Source organism: Alligator mississippiensis, chromosome 14, assembly GCF_030867095.1.
Source record: "Alligator mississippiensis isolate rAllMis1 chromosome 14, rAllMis1, whole genome shotgun sequence".
Classification (NCBI taxonomy): Eukaryota; Metazoa; Chordata; order Crocodylia; family Alligatoridae; genus Alligator; species Alligator mississippiensis.
In genome coordinates this window covers 4,041,434-4,055,000 of record NC_081837.1, presented here as the reverse complement: position 1 = coordinate 4,055,000, position 13,567 = coordinate 4,041,434, and the positions used below count along the sequence as shown (strand labels likewise).

General features: G+C 44.8%; 1 protein-coding gene and 1 long non-coding RNA gene across 5 annotated transcripts in view; one reads left to right on the top strand and one right to left on the bottom strand.

The window, feature by feature from the left end:
• Nucleotides 1-8,314, bottom strand: part of LOC109284597 (uncharacterized) — an 8,346-nt gene extending 32 nt beyond the window's left edge. Inside the window, exons 1-5 of one of the 2 annotated variants that reach the window (XR_002092121.2) lie at nt 8,238-8,314; nt 6,247-6,567; nt 5,991-6,054; nt 5,018-5,228; nt 1-2,116 (exon numbers count right to left, since the gene is read on the bottom strand). The exon at nt 1-2,116 is cut by the window's left edge and continues 32 nt beyond it. This is a non-coding gene — a long non-coding RNA (uncharacterized LOC109284597). Of the gene's footprint in view, nt 2,117-2,255; nt 3,033-5,017; nt 5,229-5,990; nt 6,055-6,246; nt 6,568-8,237 lie in introns of those variants that run through there. The other variant, XR_009456739.1, reaches the window with a different exon arrangement.
• Nucleotides 1-13,292, top strand: part of TBX4 (T-box transcription factor 4) — an 87,583-nt gene extending 74,291 nt beyond the window's left edge. For all 3 annotated transcript variants that reach the window (XM_059717726.1, XM_019493472.2, XM_059717728.1), the window contains 4 exons: nt 8-160; nt 8,260-8,348; nt 8,943-9,184; nt 10,824-13,292. In XM_059717726.1, the coding sequence (XP_059573709.1) occupies nt 8-160; nt 8,260-8,348; nt 8,943-9,184; nt 10,824-11,446 (1,107 nt within the window). In that variant the 3' untranslated portion in view covers nt 11,447-13,292. The remainder of the gene's footprint in view (nt 1-7; nt 161-8,259; nt 8,349-8,942; nt 9,185-10,823) is intronic.
• The last annotated feature ends 275 nt before the right edge of the window (nt 13,293-13,567 follow it).

Sequence of the window (13,567 nt, the reverse complement as noted above, 5' to 3'; positions counted from 1 at the left end):
ATTTCAGATCATTCTTAACTCGATGCATAAATACCAGCCGCGGCTGCACATTGTGAAAGCAGATGAAAACAACGCCTTTGGGTCGAAGAACACAGCCTTCTGCACACACGTGTTTCCTGAAACATCCTTTATATCAGTGACCTCCTATCAGAATCATAAGGTATGGCTTTTTTGGTAACAAAATCTGCTTTATTTTGGTTGTTGCTTTTGAAGTTTGTAGTCTTCCTAACCCAGACCAAAATGGACTGTGATTTTTTTTAAAGGCACAGGTATGTTACCATCGTTGTGGGTACTGCGCTTCAAAGCATAGCGTATTTATTTTACATGTTGCTATTGTGCAGGAACATGAACTCTTCCAGCTGAGTAAGTGCCCTCCAAGCACAGCGCCTGTTAGGCCAGAGGCAGAGGATGTAGCTCAGGAGAAATAAGAAAAAAAAACGTATTGGGTAAAAATACTTGGCAGCCTCAGCTAATACAGAAACTAAGGAATCGGAGCACTCATAAACTGTAAGATGTCATTCAAAATAGCAAGCAGATCTAATAAAGACGGGTAAAGCTTGCTCATAAATCTACAGTGAAAAGTAATTATGGTATATGTATTCAGTGAGTCATACAAGGAATGTGACCCCAAAAAAGGGTATTTAAGAGCTTTTCCTCGTGGTTAAACCAAGGAGGAAGGAGGGGTTTTGTGTCTGTTTTGTTTTTCAGGGGGAATATAAAATACACGGGACTCAGCTGTGTCTTTGGATGTATGTCAGGTGTTGTCATAGATCACACAAAATTCAACTTGCTATTTGTTCTTGAGCAGGTGGGGAATACCCAAATTTGGTAGGGTTTATCTGAAAGGGCATGTGTATCGTGGGCAATGTGGGACGGTATCAACGGAGGGGAGAATGTAAAGGGAGTGCTGGAGGCAGAAAAAAGAAAGAGGAACTTGACCCATTAAGTAATGGATGTTCTTTTCCTCTTTGTGCTGTTTTTTTTTAATGTATTTAATCCTTAGAGGAACTCTTGATGTAAGCTGAAGCTGTCCAGAGGTAGACCCTGTTTTGAGGGTAGGGTCCCAGACCTCCACGAATCCTCCGGCGGTCTCACGTTCATTAGCAAGTTGGTTCAAACAGGTCTGTTTGCTTACAGCACTGGGTGTTAGTGTTAGTGGTGGAGCAGCGGTGTAATATGTAACACGAAGCTCTCTCCTCTCCCAACTACATACCATGCCCACCAAAGGAAAGGGGCCATGGACTTGGGGACATGGGGGCATCTTATAATCATCAGCATTTCCAAGCAAGCTGGACAGATGGCACAATCACAGCTTAGTTGCCATCTTCCCATAACTGCCAGCAATTGTCTCTGACATCTGCCGTGTACCCAAACGTGTAACGCTGAGCAGGTTTGGAAACTGTGTGGAGATCCTTGAATAAAAGGCCAGGCGCTGTAGCTGCTTGGCTTTGGCGAAGGGTAAAAGCTACACAGCATGTTCCCATACCAACTCCTCCTCTACGCGTTGCAAATGTAGACGTCCTGGTCCCGTCCTGGCCTCCTCACACAAGTAGGTTCAGTTCTGCTTTGACATTTGAATGGCAGAAGCCTGTGCAAGTTATGCACTTAGGGAGCCAGGTGGAAGTGCAGGGGAAACACAGCTCTGTGTGTTCAAAATGAAACGGGCCAAACACTAACGTGAGTCCTCCTTGCAAAGCTGTAGTTGTGTCAGGTGACCAACATGGTTAACCAAGAAGGGACGAAAGAGCTTATTTATTAGGTGCCTGTAACATTTATGTGTCAATAGGACCTTTCATCCTGAAAGATCCCCAAGTGTTTCCTAAACTTCATGTTTCCAAAGTCATTGACGTGCAGCTGCCTCGGAGGTGGAGGCCGGTAGCAAAGGAGGCTGAGGGTAGATCCAGGAGGACAAACCCTTGGTCTTATGAAGAGGGACGAAGGATCTTTTTGGTCAGCTTTTCAGTAGGACTCGGGGCACTGTGCAGGTGTCGGGAGAGCAGCAGCCGTGCCTGAGGCTGAGTCCTGTAGAAAATGCGGCCATTGTAGACTTGAGCTTTCCTGGAAATCTGTCCATTCAGCAGCGAACGGCTTTGTTAACGTCTCCTCCAAAGCATCCCTACAAAAAAAAAAAAAAAGAATGGCACTCAGTCTAACCTAAATGGATAAAGGGCTCTCGGCTACTGCCTGGATTTTAACCTGGTGCTGCACGGGGCTGGAGATTGCAGACCGCCGTACAGCTCCCGAGGGAATCGGCCTCGCAGCAAGGGCTTCCAGCCTTGCACCCACCCAGCAGCCCTGAGCTCAGTGAGCTTCCCAGCACACATCCAGTCTTTCAGACAGAAATACTAAAAGCCCCCGCTCATAGCTGAAAGGGTGCAGCCTCCTGGACTTCAGCAGGAAGCCAAATGCTTCTATGGAAGGAGTGTTCAGGTAGGGAGAAGGCACTTCCTAAGAGAAACTGTACAACTCAAGCTCTTGTTTATTATGAAGCCCCCCAAAAATGAGGGTATAACGGATAAAATTTCCCCTGCATGCAGGCTTATGTCCTGGCATATTGCCCCCATATTTCTTTTCTGGGTTGGATGAAACCATATGAGCAGCTCATAACCTACTACCAAGGACCAAAATCTGAAGTCAGTGGCAAAACTACCATAAAATTTAAAGGGGTCAGGATTTCACTTCAGAGCAAAAATGTTATAGTGAAGGGCAGGATTTTTCACCCCAAAAGCAGGAATAGTTGAGTTCTGACATCTCTCTGCCCACCAGCAAATTGCAAATGACTTTTAAAAAAGGAGAGAAGAGGTGGAATGCCATGGAAAAAAAAAAGTTGCATTTCTCTGGCAATAAACGGCTCATTAAAGCTGTGTTGTGACTGAACTAGAACCAAGCCCAAATGTAGGCTACAGGGTTACTAAATAAAGACATTAAATTAAAACTTGCCTGGTTGCACACTGGTTTGTGGGTGGGGGTTGGGCAAAACCCCTAAGCTCCTTGCGGTTCGTCAGATGATTGTTAGGCTACCACAGAATCCACTGTGAACTCAAAGGAGAAAAAATAGAGCACCAGCTCCATCCGAAACAGCCAGGAGCATCAGTCCCAAGCTGTTTACAGTCTGCCTAGAATAGATCTCAACATCCCTGTTAAAAGCAGCCCCCACCCCCATGCTACTTAAATTCATGTGTCTCCAATCACGTACATCACCTGATCACATATATTAATTAGTATGACAGGAGCTTTCTCATTCATTCATTTGTTTGTTTGGATAAAGGATATATTTTTTAAGCAAGCATGGCTATTCATAACGACATTCTTGCAAGTCCTTGGAAAGAGAAATCCCCAGAGGCCAAAAATGCTGGATGCTAGAAGTACCTACCAGCAAGCCCAGGCCAGAAAGCAGCAGGACTGAAGCTGCGAGCTGGCCACCCAGAGTCTGCCTCTGCCAGCGTCACAGAGGTAGGGCTGGAGTCCAGGGACATAGGGCGTATGTACACGCCATGGTTTTTGCCTTTTTATGCACTGCAACTACTCTGCAAGAGTGTGTCTTGCCTTCTGTCTGATCTGTTCTATCTATGATATTTCTTAAATCTTTATATACCCTTGCTGCCAAAGGGCCTTAGAAGCTTAAGTGTGTAGGGGTGCATGGTGTGCCCATTTGGAAAGGATCCCAGGGACATTCAGAGGGACAAGCCCCTGGGCTACTGTTTTAGTCCTAAATGATCTGGTGTGTGTGTGAGAGCAACTCATAACCTACTACCGAGTGAGCAGGGGCCCAAGAAGGAGGAGAAGCAGATTTGTGGACACTGTTTGGAGAATGGCAGGGCTGCATTCCTGGGGCAGAGGGAAGGAAGGGGGCTGCTGGAAGGGAAGATGGAAAAGACAGAAGAGGCTACAGAAGCTGAGTGCCTGAGGGAGCAGCCATCAAGAAGAAGCTTGAGAGAGTCCAAAGGAGGGCCACGCGCGTGATTAGAGACCTCTGGAGAACAGGTCGTACGAGGAGATGCTGAAAGACTTAGGATTGTTCAGCCTGGAGAAGAGAAGACTCAGAGGGCACTTGGTGCCAGCCTAGAAGTATGTCAAGGGCTTGGGGGAGCATCTGTTCACCAAGACCCCCCCAGGGGAGGACAAGAAATAATGGGCACAAACTTATTGAAGATCGCTTCAGGCTAGACATAAGGAAACACTTCTTTACAAGTCGTGTGCCAAGGGTTTGGAACAGGCTCCCTCCCAGAGGCAGTGCAGTCACCCACCCTGGCGATCTCCAAGAAATGTCTTGATGCCCACCTTGCTGGGGTCATCTGATCCCAGCAGTCTTTCCTGCCCAAGTGCAGGGGGGCTGGACCAGATCATCTGTAAGGTCTCTTCCAGCCCCTAACACCTATGAAACTATAAGAAGAGCAGTAGCCTTTCAAGAGCTGGTGCCTCCAGTTTGAGGGCAACATGGAGAGGCCACCAAAATGGCTCCTCCCGGCCAAAACGTTAGAGATGTCTGCTGGATTTGACAAGCTGAACAATAGGCAGGGCCCTGCCCCACAGGAAGGCAAACAAAAGCAGACACCACTTGAGAAAAGACCAGCATTGGAAGGAGAGACACAAGAACTTACTGTTAAAAGAGGACCTTGGCACGCAGGCAGAGGAAAGCCAAGTATGTGAGATTCAGGGTAAATAACAGGAAGAAATAAAGGCTGCACTACAAGGCAAGAATTGAGAAAAGCTTAAGGCAGAGGTGGGGAGAGGAAAGAAGTGCAGGGATTTATGTGGAGATGGAAGTGCATGGAGATTTGTTGAAGAGACTGAGGTTTTTATGAGCAAGAAACAGCAGTAAATAGCCAGAGAATCCAAGGCTGCAGATGATGGGAAGCAGTAAGGAGAAAACCTGAAGGAGTATGGAAAAAAATAGGTAAGTGCATCCAACCCAGAGCAGCCAACACCCACCCACGTGTGACGTGAGCGCCTTAGAGCCAGCAGGATGTCACTAACGCTTGCAAGTCACTTCTTTGCTTATCACTGAATTTCTTACCTAGTTTTTTCTTTTCTTTGCATCATGTCACATGCAAAAAACAAGGTGAGGTTGAGGAGGCAGTGATTAGCCCTGAAAAAGCACGCGAGCAGCACCACTGCAGTCAATCAAAGGCAGGTGTCCAAGTGCACTGCAATGCTTTATAAACTGGCTTGCAGACAGAGTCTCTTCTGCTGCTTCTTCGCCTGTCTTCAGAAAACCAAGGAAGTGCCTGGAGAAGGATGCCAAGACACACACGTGCAGTTTGAAGTCCAGGGGCAGACAAGCAGCTTTAAACAGAACAGGGTCGTTTTTTAATGTTCCCTCACACCCCATGTCTAGCGCCCTCCTTTGCTGGGCCTGTCAGTTGTGGGGTAGGAACCTGAACTTGGCCCCAGGTGATGAGGGTGAGACTATGGGTAACGTTTTCAAGAGTGCCAAAGCCAGCCCCATTTTTTTTCCCACAAGTAACCTGGTTGCAGTCATGCAGCTACTGCCCTCGGTGAGCTTGGAGTAAATCCACAGACATGAATAATGTCCCTTTCCATATATGCCTAAGGAACATCCGAGAGTCTGGCCCAGTCTCCACACCAAAAATGCTGGCAGGCTCGCTAATAGCTAAGATTTTTGTGAATCCAGGCTCTGTGCTTTCCTTTGTTGCCATGGACATATGAAGTATGACTTAGTGAACTGAAAAAGCCATCAGCTACTTGCTGAGGGCTGTGGTTTTTAGGGTTGTTGTGCAGTGTTGTGCATTGGTGAAGAACCCCACCAGCTCAGTGGCCCCAGTCCAGTTCAGGACAGTAAGCAGCTAAAAGTCTGCTAAAAGCAGCCTAAGTGGCATTTAGGGCCAGTTATGCGGATGTTAGGTCCTATGCCTACGTAGCACTGCTCTGAGAAGCAAGACAGAAGGGTTCAAGTAGCAAATGTGAATAAACACCTTGGGCTTGACATTCACTTCCTGGGCAAATGCACCAAGCATGACACCACTGACCTGTCCTGTTTCTGTTTGCTCCTCTCCCTTTTTTTTCCAAGACTTGCATGGGATTACAGCCTTCCTGGAGAGAACAAGAACATGAGAGAGGTATAGGGGCAGAGCAGATCACCCAGAAGGACAAGACAGGTTGTGCGTGGGTACAAGGCTCTAATGTCTGCATAACTGGCCCTAAATGCCACTCAGCCACCTTACAGGAGAGCTGGCTTTGGGCCAGCGTGCATTTGCAGCACTCCTACCAAGACATCGGACGTACCTGGATTGGGGTGTTTCCCCTCTCTCTCCCCAGCCCTGCACGCAGTGCTCTTAGACTGTCCTGGATGGGCTCAGAAAGGACTGAAGATTTACAGGGCTTTCTTTGTATGAGGTTAGGTGGGGAAAACCACACAGCAGTTCAGCAGCAGCAATTGTGTTATCCAGTCCCATAACGATCAGTAAGACTGATCCCTTGAAGTATCTGGACTCCAAGCACAACTCCTGGTGGGGTAGGAGATAGGTCTGGTGATTCAACAGGCGTTGTAACACTGGACATCACCGGAGGATATGGTAGAATTTTAGTCCTATGAAGTCCCCTGGCCTAGAGGAAATGATTTAGCAACATGTTAACCACCAGGTATAGATCGGCATAGAGAGAACATTTCGAACTGAAGTTCTCCAGCCTGAAAAGACCATGAACCCATTTCTTCCTTTCCAGGATCCGTTTTCAGTTAATTCTGGAGAGAAGTAAAACTGAGTTCCTAATCAGCTGTGGTCCTTAAAGACTATTTATTTGGCATTTTCACTAGGGTAGCAGTAATAATCATGACTGATTGCCCCATTTATGATGGTAACTACAGTCTTTCTCCATAAGCTGCTCTTGCTGTACCGTTCTGCCTGGCTTAATGACAACGCCAAATTTTCCAGTGACCCCCCGTCAGTCTTCTCACTCCCTTCCCATTTGTCTATGAAAGTCATTTGTTAAAAGATTACTAAATGAGCACTACAGACAAGCAACTACACTAGCAACAACAACTCTTCCATAGGACTCTGATGTCTGGGTGTGTGGGTATCGTACACAGATTTACTAGTGTTTCAAGCAGGGTAAAAGCGGTAAATACTTTAAAATTCAATTTTCCTCTACCCCACACAATTTTGTTCATCAGTTTAGCCACACTTTTTCAATTCTGCAGCCACGGGTCAGTTATAGCAGTACCCTTGGTTACAATTTCACTCACGTTTTCAAAAATATGAGGCTTTTTTCAGTATTGTGCTACACACCAGCTCTGGGAAGCTACTGAAAGTCTACTGTTGGTTAACTGCTTCCCTCCTTACAACACAGTGGGTGCGTCTACACATGCACATTTACTGCGCAGTAACTGAAATTACTGCACGGTACAGGCATCTGTCTACACGTGCACACCTGTACCGTGTAGTAAATATTGTGACTTATGCTTACTTGAGCGTACATTTGATAACCGCATCATGCAGGTATCAAATTTACACCCAATTAGTTTCTGTGCCGTAAGGCACATGTAGACAGCTTACTGCGCAGTAACACTGTGTGTGTGTGTGTGTGGACTGACTTGGGACTAACTTTACTCCCAAGTCAGTCCACACACAGGATTAATGTGCTTTAACACCTGCATGTATAGACACCAGCCTATTCCTGCTTACTGCGCAGTAAATTTAAGCCAATGTAAATGCACGTATAGACACACCCAGTATTACTGAATTTTGCATCTTCTCATGCAGGAGGAAAGGACTATTAGCATGGTGCCTGGGTGGTAAGTGTGCGGGGGTGACATTTACTTAAAATCTTGCAGGTCTCTGTCATCAAGGTATAAGAAGGACTTTTCTTTATTGAGCGAGGACCACAGAAGATACATTTTCAATCATGATGGTCCTGCATGCAAACAGAGTCCTAACCTTGGGAAGCTTGCTTTCAGCTCCTAACAGCATAGTTAGCAATTAGCTCAACAACAGGCAAAGCCAAAACCTTGGCTTCAGAAGCTCCATCAAGCTCAGCGTAACAACATAAAAGCTTTGGAGAAGTTCAGATCTAGATCTAAAGTTTGTATCTTGAGCCTCTCCCCCAGCTTTGAACTTACCAAGCCCCTCCTCCGCTATAACAGCTCTTAGTACTCGGGATGAAACCATGCATCTTGTATGTAAAAAAAAAAATAAATAAATAAAAAAAATGCATCTTTGAGTGCTGCAGATCTAGTCTGGCCACTGAACATATGGTTCTGATACAGTTAAATGACTTACGTTTTGCTTCATTCTTTTAAAGATAACCCAGCTGAAAATTGAAAACAACCCATTTGCCAAGGGATTCCGGGGAAGCGACGACAGTGATCTGCGTGTGGCGCGGCTACAAAGGTGCGGAGAAAAAGAGCAATGACATGTCAGCTGGTTGAAATAGGAGTAAACAGCTCGAGCATCTCTCCCCCATTCACGCTCCCAGTGCTTTGATACAGCGTGTGGATGTACTGAGTGCAGACTGTGGTTATAGATACACATCACCACCTGTGGCAGTTAGAGTGCAGTCAAAGCCATGCCATTTATGTCCTGCTTTAATACAGTAATACCTGGGTTGGAGAGAGGAAAAGTGGTTTTGTAGTTAGAGCAGGGGGCTCCCGAGTTCCACCCCTGACTTTGCTTAAATATAGACAACAAATCGATAGTAGTCGTCTTTTAGGGGCACTCAGACACTGAGCTGCCTATTTCATTGGGCATTCAAGTGCTTATGCGCCGTTTTTGTCTGAAAAATCTATTCCTTATTTTCTTAGTGTCTCAGAACAACGCTCACCTATTTCCACAAGGCTGGTGTGAGGATGAATCCTTTTTTTGTAAAGCGCCTTGAAATCAGTGGATGAAAGATGCTGTGATTTAGCCAAGCAGGATAACGTTGTTTTGTCTGAACATAGACCGACTGCCGTCAAAGTGCTAAATAACTTTTCTTACCTTCTGCAGCAAAGAATACCCCGTCATTTCCAAAAGCATCATGAGGCAGAGGCTGGTGTCCACTCATGGGCAGCTTTCAGCAAAGCCTGATGTGAACCCGCTCCACGGGAATCACCAGACCCTTCAACATTATCAGTACGAGAACGGGGCTCACATGCAGTTTGCAGCTTCAGATACTCAAGATCTGTCTCTCAACACCTTCACAGCTCAGAGAGATTCAGGGCTTTTCTACCACTGCCTAAAAAGAAGAGGTAACTGGGCAGAAAAGAGCAAATACACCTTCCCTAAACCCCAAATCAAAGCTGATCTTCTGATCTCTTTTTTCTGGGCTTCCCAAAGCCATGAGAACTGTGCCAGCGCTGCTGGAGTTTTTCATGTGACCCTTCGCATTCAGGAAACAGGGAGCATTCGTAGCTCCTGCACAAGCTGGGGAATTAAGGGAGCAGGGCCTTGTGCTTGGGCAAGTCCTTAGAGCTGTTCACATCTGGGGGGGCAGTGGGCGAGATGCAACTACACAGGTTTTCTTCTTTGTGTTATTATTTTAGGGACTTCAGGTATTAAATTATCTGAGCTAAAAATAAAGACCACAAGGCCAAACACCTGTGCTTGAAATCTGCATGAAGTGGCTGTGTCTGGGCCTTTATGCACTTTGCATTTGCCTAGGCACCAACACCAGTTGTATGGAAAGGATCCTCGCAGCACAATTCGTAGCACTTGCTCTGCACACATGGGTGCACTGAGATTAGCAGGTTAAGTCGTGGAGCAGCATCTGCCTCCTCCTAAGTCTCATCAATAATATTAGTCCAGTTGCAAATAGATGCGTATGTTAATTTGCATAGTTACTCAGTAAGTTTGCTCAAACAGGGCCTAGGCTCATGTCATTGCCACTGAGGTCAACGGGGGTTGCACACGAGCAGCACTTTTCAGGGTCGAGCCTTACTAATTATCTTAATGTCTATGCATTTTTATTATTACAGTAGCTATTTATAGACATCCTTCTTTCCCTGCTGACCAGGCTTTAAATAGGCACTACTCCTTGCTTTACATTGAATGGAAGTTGTGCAGAAAAATATCCCAGCACTGGCATGTCTCATTAGCTGCTCATTCATCTCAGCTGTGAAACTCCTCTGTTTACAGGGAAATGAAAAAGCCAAAGGCAAAGGTGCAGAACTACACTGCAACTCTTTAATCCTACCAATCAATGGGGTTACAAGATCTTCTGCATTAAAAAAAACTGGTCCTCCGGAGAAAATGGTGGTGAACACAGCCAGAGGAAAGGGGCCTACTGCCCTAGCACATTCAGAAACATTTACCAGTCAGAGGCCCCCCCCTCTCCCCTTGGCTTTATCTTGAAATATTTCTGCAGCCTTTGACATGAATATCTGGTAAATGTGTAGTGATTTTTGTTAAGACAGGAAGAAAGGTCGCGATAAGACATTTTTAAAAGACTTCTTGAGTATGTCAAGAGGAACACTACAAACGTGTCACGGTCCTCAGTTATCTGGATGAGTGAAAAGTAATCACTGGATGTAGAAGCAGTAGCCGAAGTCATTTTTTTTTAAACTGATAAATGTAGCCAAAAATGCTCTAGGGCTGATTGGTTTAGGCTAATATTAGCACTGTAATTCCTTTTTGATATTAAATATTTCTTCCCAAAATCTCTTTTAAGTAGATTAATTGGATCAGCCTGAAAAACAGTGCAAGAAACTTAGCAAACTAACTATAGGGCTTTAAAGGCAATTCACAGAAATACCAAGGGGCCTGACAGGGTTTGTGGGTTTTGGTTTTTTTTTTGGTTTTTGGTTTTTTTTTTGGGGGGGGGGGGGGAGGGTTAATGCTTTTTTTTTTTGCTGGAAGCTTTTCCCTAAATGCTTATTTCTGTGTTTATAGAAACTGCTCGGCATCTCGACCTGCCCTGCAAGCGCTCCTATCTGGAGGCCACCTCCTCCGTTGGAGAAGACCATTATTTCCGTTCACCACCTCCGTACGACCAGCAGATGTTAAGCCCTTCCTATTGCAGTGAGGTGACGCCTAGGGAAGCGTGCATGTACTCTAGTTCTGGGGCTGAAATCGCAGGTGTCTCCACAGTCGATGACTTGCCGCCCCCGCCTCCCCCTTTGAGCTGCAATATGTGGACTTCGGTTGCACCTTACACCAGCTACAGTGTTCAGACAATGGAAACTGTGCCTTACCAGCCTTTCCCTGCGCATTTTACGGCCACCACCATGATGCCTCGGCTCCCCTCCATCACAAGTCAAGGCTCGCAACCACCAGGTAACAGCCACTTCAGCGTCTACAATCAACTCTCACAGTCTCAGGTTCGGGAGCGAGTTCCTTCTTCATCTTTCCCGCGGGAAAGGGTGCACCCAGCTGTGTGCGAGAGGAAACCCCCGTCTCCACACCTAAACGCAGCAAACGAATTTCTGTACTCACAAAGCTTTTCGCTGTCGAGAGAATCTTCATTACAGTATCATTCAGGAATGGGAACTGTGGAAAACTGGACTGATGGATGACTCTGGTGTCTGAGTAACAAAACAGCTAGCTTTACTGCTCCAGGACAATGTTCATTCGGTGTTAATACCTGTGGGTAACTTGCACTTCAGTGAAACCTACACAAATGCGCATTTCCAAGGATTGTGTGTGTATGAAGGGCTCGTATCTTTGCACACGCAAACAATTCAGTGGAAAGAACAATTCTTTTCAAAATAACCCTTGGCTCAATGGCCTGGATTCATCAATCTCTTACTAACGTCTCAATAAAGTCAGTCCTCCCACCTCCCTTAGCCAAGAACCAGCTCGTTGACGAAGGAAGCGAAACGTGCCAATCATTTTCCTTTCATTAAAATACTGTATGCTCATAAGTAAGTCTTGGCTACTTGTGAAAAGTATGACCTTCACTTCCACTGTATGTTGTGTGTTTATCAAGTCACAGAATAATAAGGCTCAGAGACCGAAATGGTCTATTAGCTCACAATGTCTGCTGTAACAACAGTCTTTTAACTCTCTTCATCCCCACAGCTAAAGTACTTTCCCTTCTCTTATGCTAAAGTATTATCCCCACTTTTCCAGCTGGGGCAACAAAGCGAAGGGAGAAACCCATGTCTTTTGATTCCCTGGGTAAAAGCAGATGTGGCATTTAAGTCAGTCCTGGCTGCTCCAAGTCAAACCTGGGAGCAGCATAGTCCTTTAGACACTCAGCATGTCCCTGGAACAAATGCCAATTAGCCTCAATGGAAAAAAGTGTTCTCACATACATTTCACAGGTACCTGAAGTGGGGCAAAGGGGCTGTACCTCTGCAGGCTCCCAGGAGAAAAGGCTCTGTCCCAAGGGAAATGCAATGTCTGTGCTTATTCCCCCAGCTCCCGGGTGTATCAGCTCAAGTTTTCTGATCCCGTTTAAAAAATGTAAATGAAATGAAAAAAAAATGTAACAAATTTTTTTTTTAACAGAGAAAAATTCTTAAGCCACTCTTGACACTAGGTGACAGACAAATATCAGTGGAACAGGTAAAGCCTGAAATCACTACATATAATTACTGTGGGAAGGATGCTGCTGGGATTTTCTGTGGAACAAAACTCCCATTGTCCTCAGCAAAGTGGTACAAACAGGGGCAGAGATTGCATCTTCCTATAAGTTTGTACAGCACATAGTCTGTGGACACCGGTCCAATAATAATGGGAATTTGGTTCCATTAAAGAACAAAATTTAGTCCGCTGCCATGATTAGTATATTTTTCCTGCTTCTCAAGGAATGAACAAATGGGTGGAGGACATAAAAAAAAAAAAAAAAAAAAAAAAAAAAAAAAGATCAGTGTTTTGATGAATCCATCCCAATGAAGAGAGGCTGGTGAATGAAAGTTGTTTAAAATTAAGACAACCCCGAGGCCACTTAAGTGGAGGGTATTTTCACCCCGGACCATCATATATACCCATTCAACAGACTGTGTGTGTGGTTGGTGTGGATTTTATAATCATATTTGGGAAATCACTACAATTCTTGCATGCTGAATAGCTATTTATACATATCTATATATATATAAATATATATAAATATATATATCACAAATGCAGGCCACGTGTCCAATTCAGCTTTGCTTTTTACAAATGAAATACTTAATAAAAACGAATGTTGCAAAGGGTTTTTTTTTTTTTTTGGAAAGACATCTATTTAAGATTTTTTTTATTACACACTTTTGATGTAAAAACTAAGAATTGGTTAGATAAGAACATATATGCTACAGATAAATCTTTATTAGAAACCACATTAGATACAGGTGGTGTGGAATTTTTAAATGTTTGTTACATAGCATGAACATTTTATTTTACATATCAGAACATAAAGCCTTTTACTACTATAAACTGTCTCTGGGTGCATTTCAATAATTAGCATAAAAATGTTCTGTGATGAATCACTGGACATCTGATCTTCCCAGCTCCCCCCTCTCTAGTTGCATAAATCTTACTTTCCTAGTATGCGTTCTTGACCTTTACCAGGCTACAGCCCCTCCATCTTATTTGAAGCATCTATTTCATGGTTAAGTGTTTTGTTTTGTTTTTTAAATGGACACCATTTCTAGAAACAAAGCCTTTTTATAGACTAATGGTGCAAAGCAGCCATGCGACTGGGGAAGGGG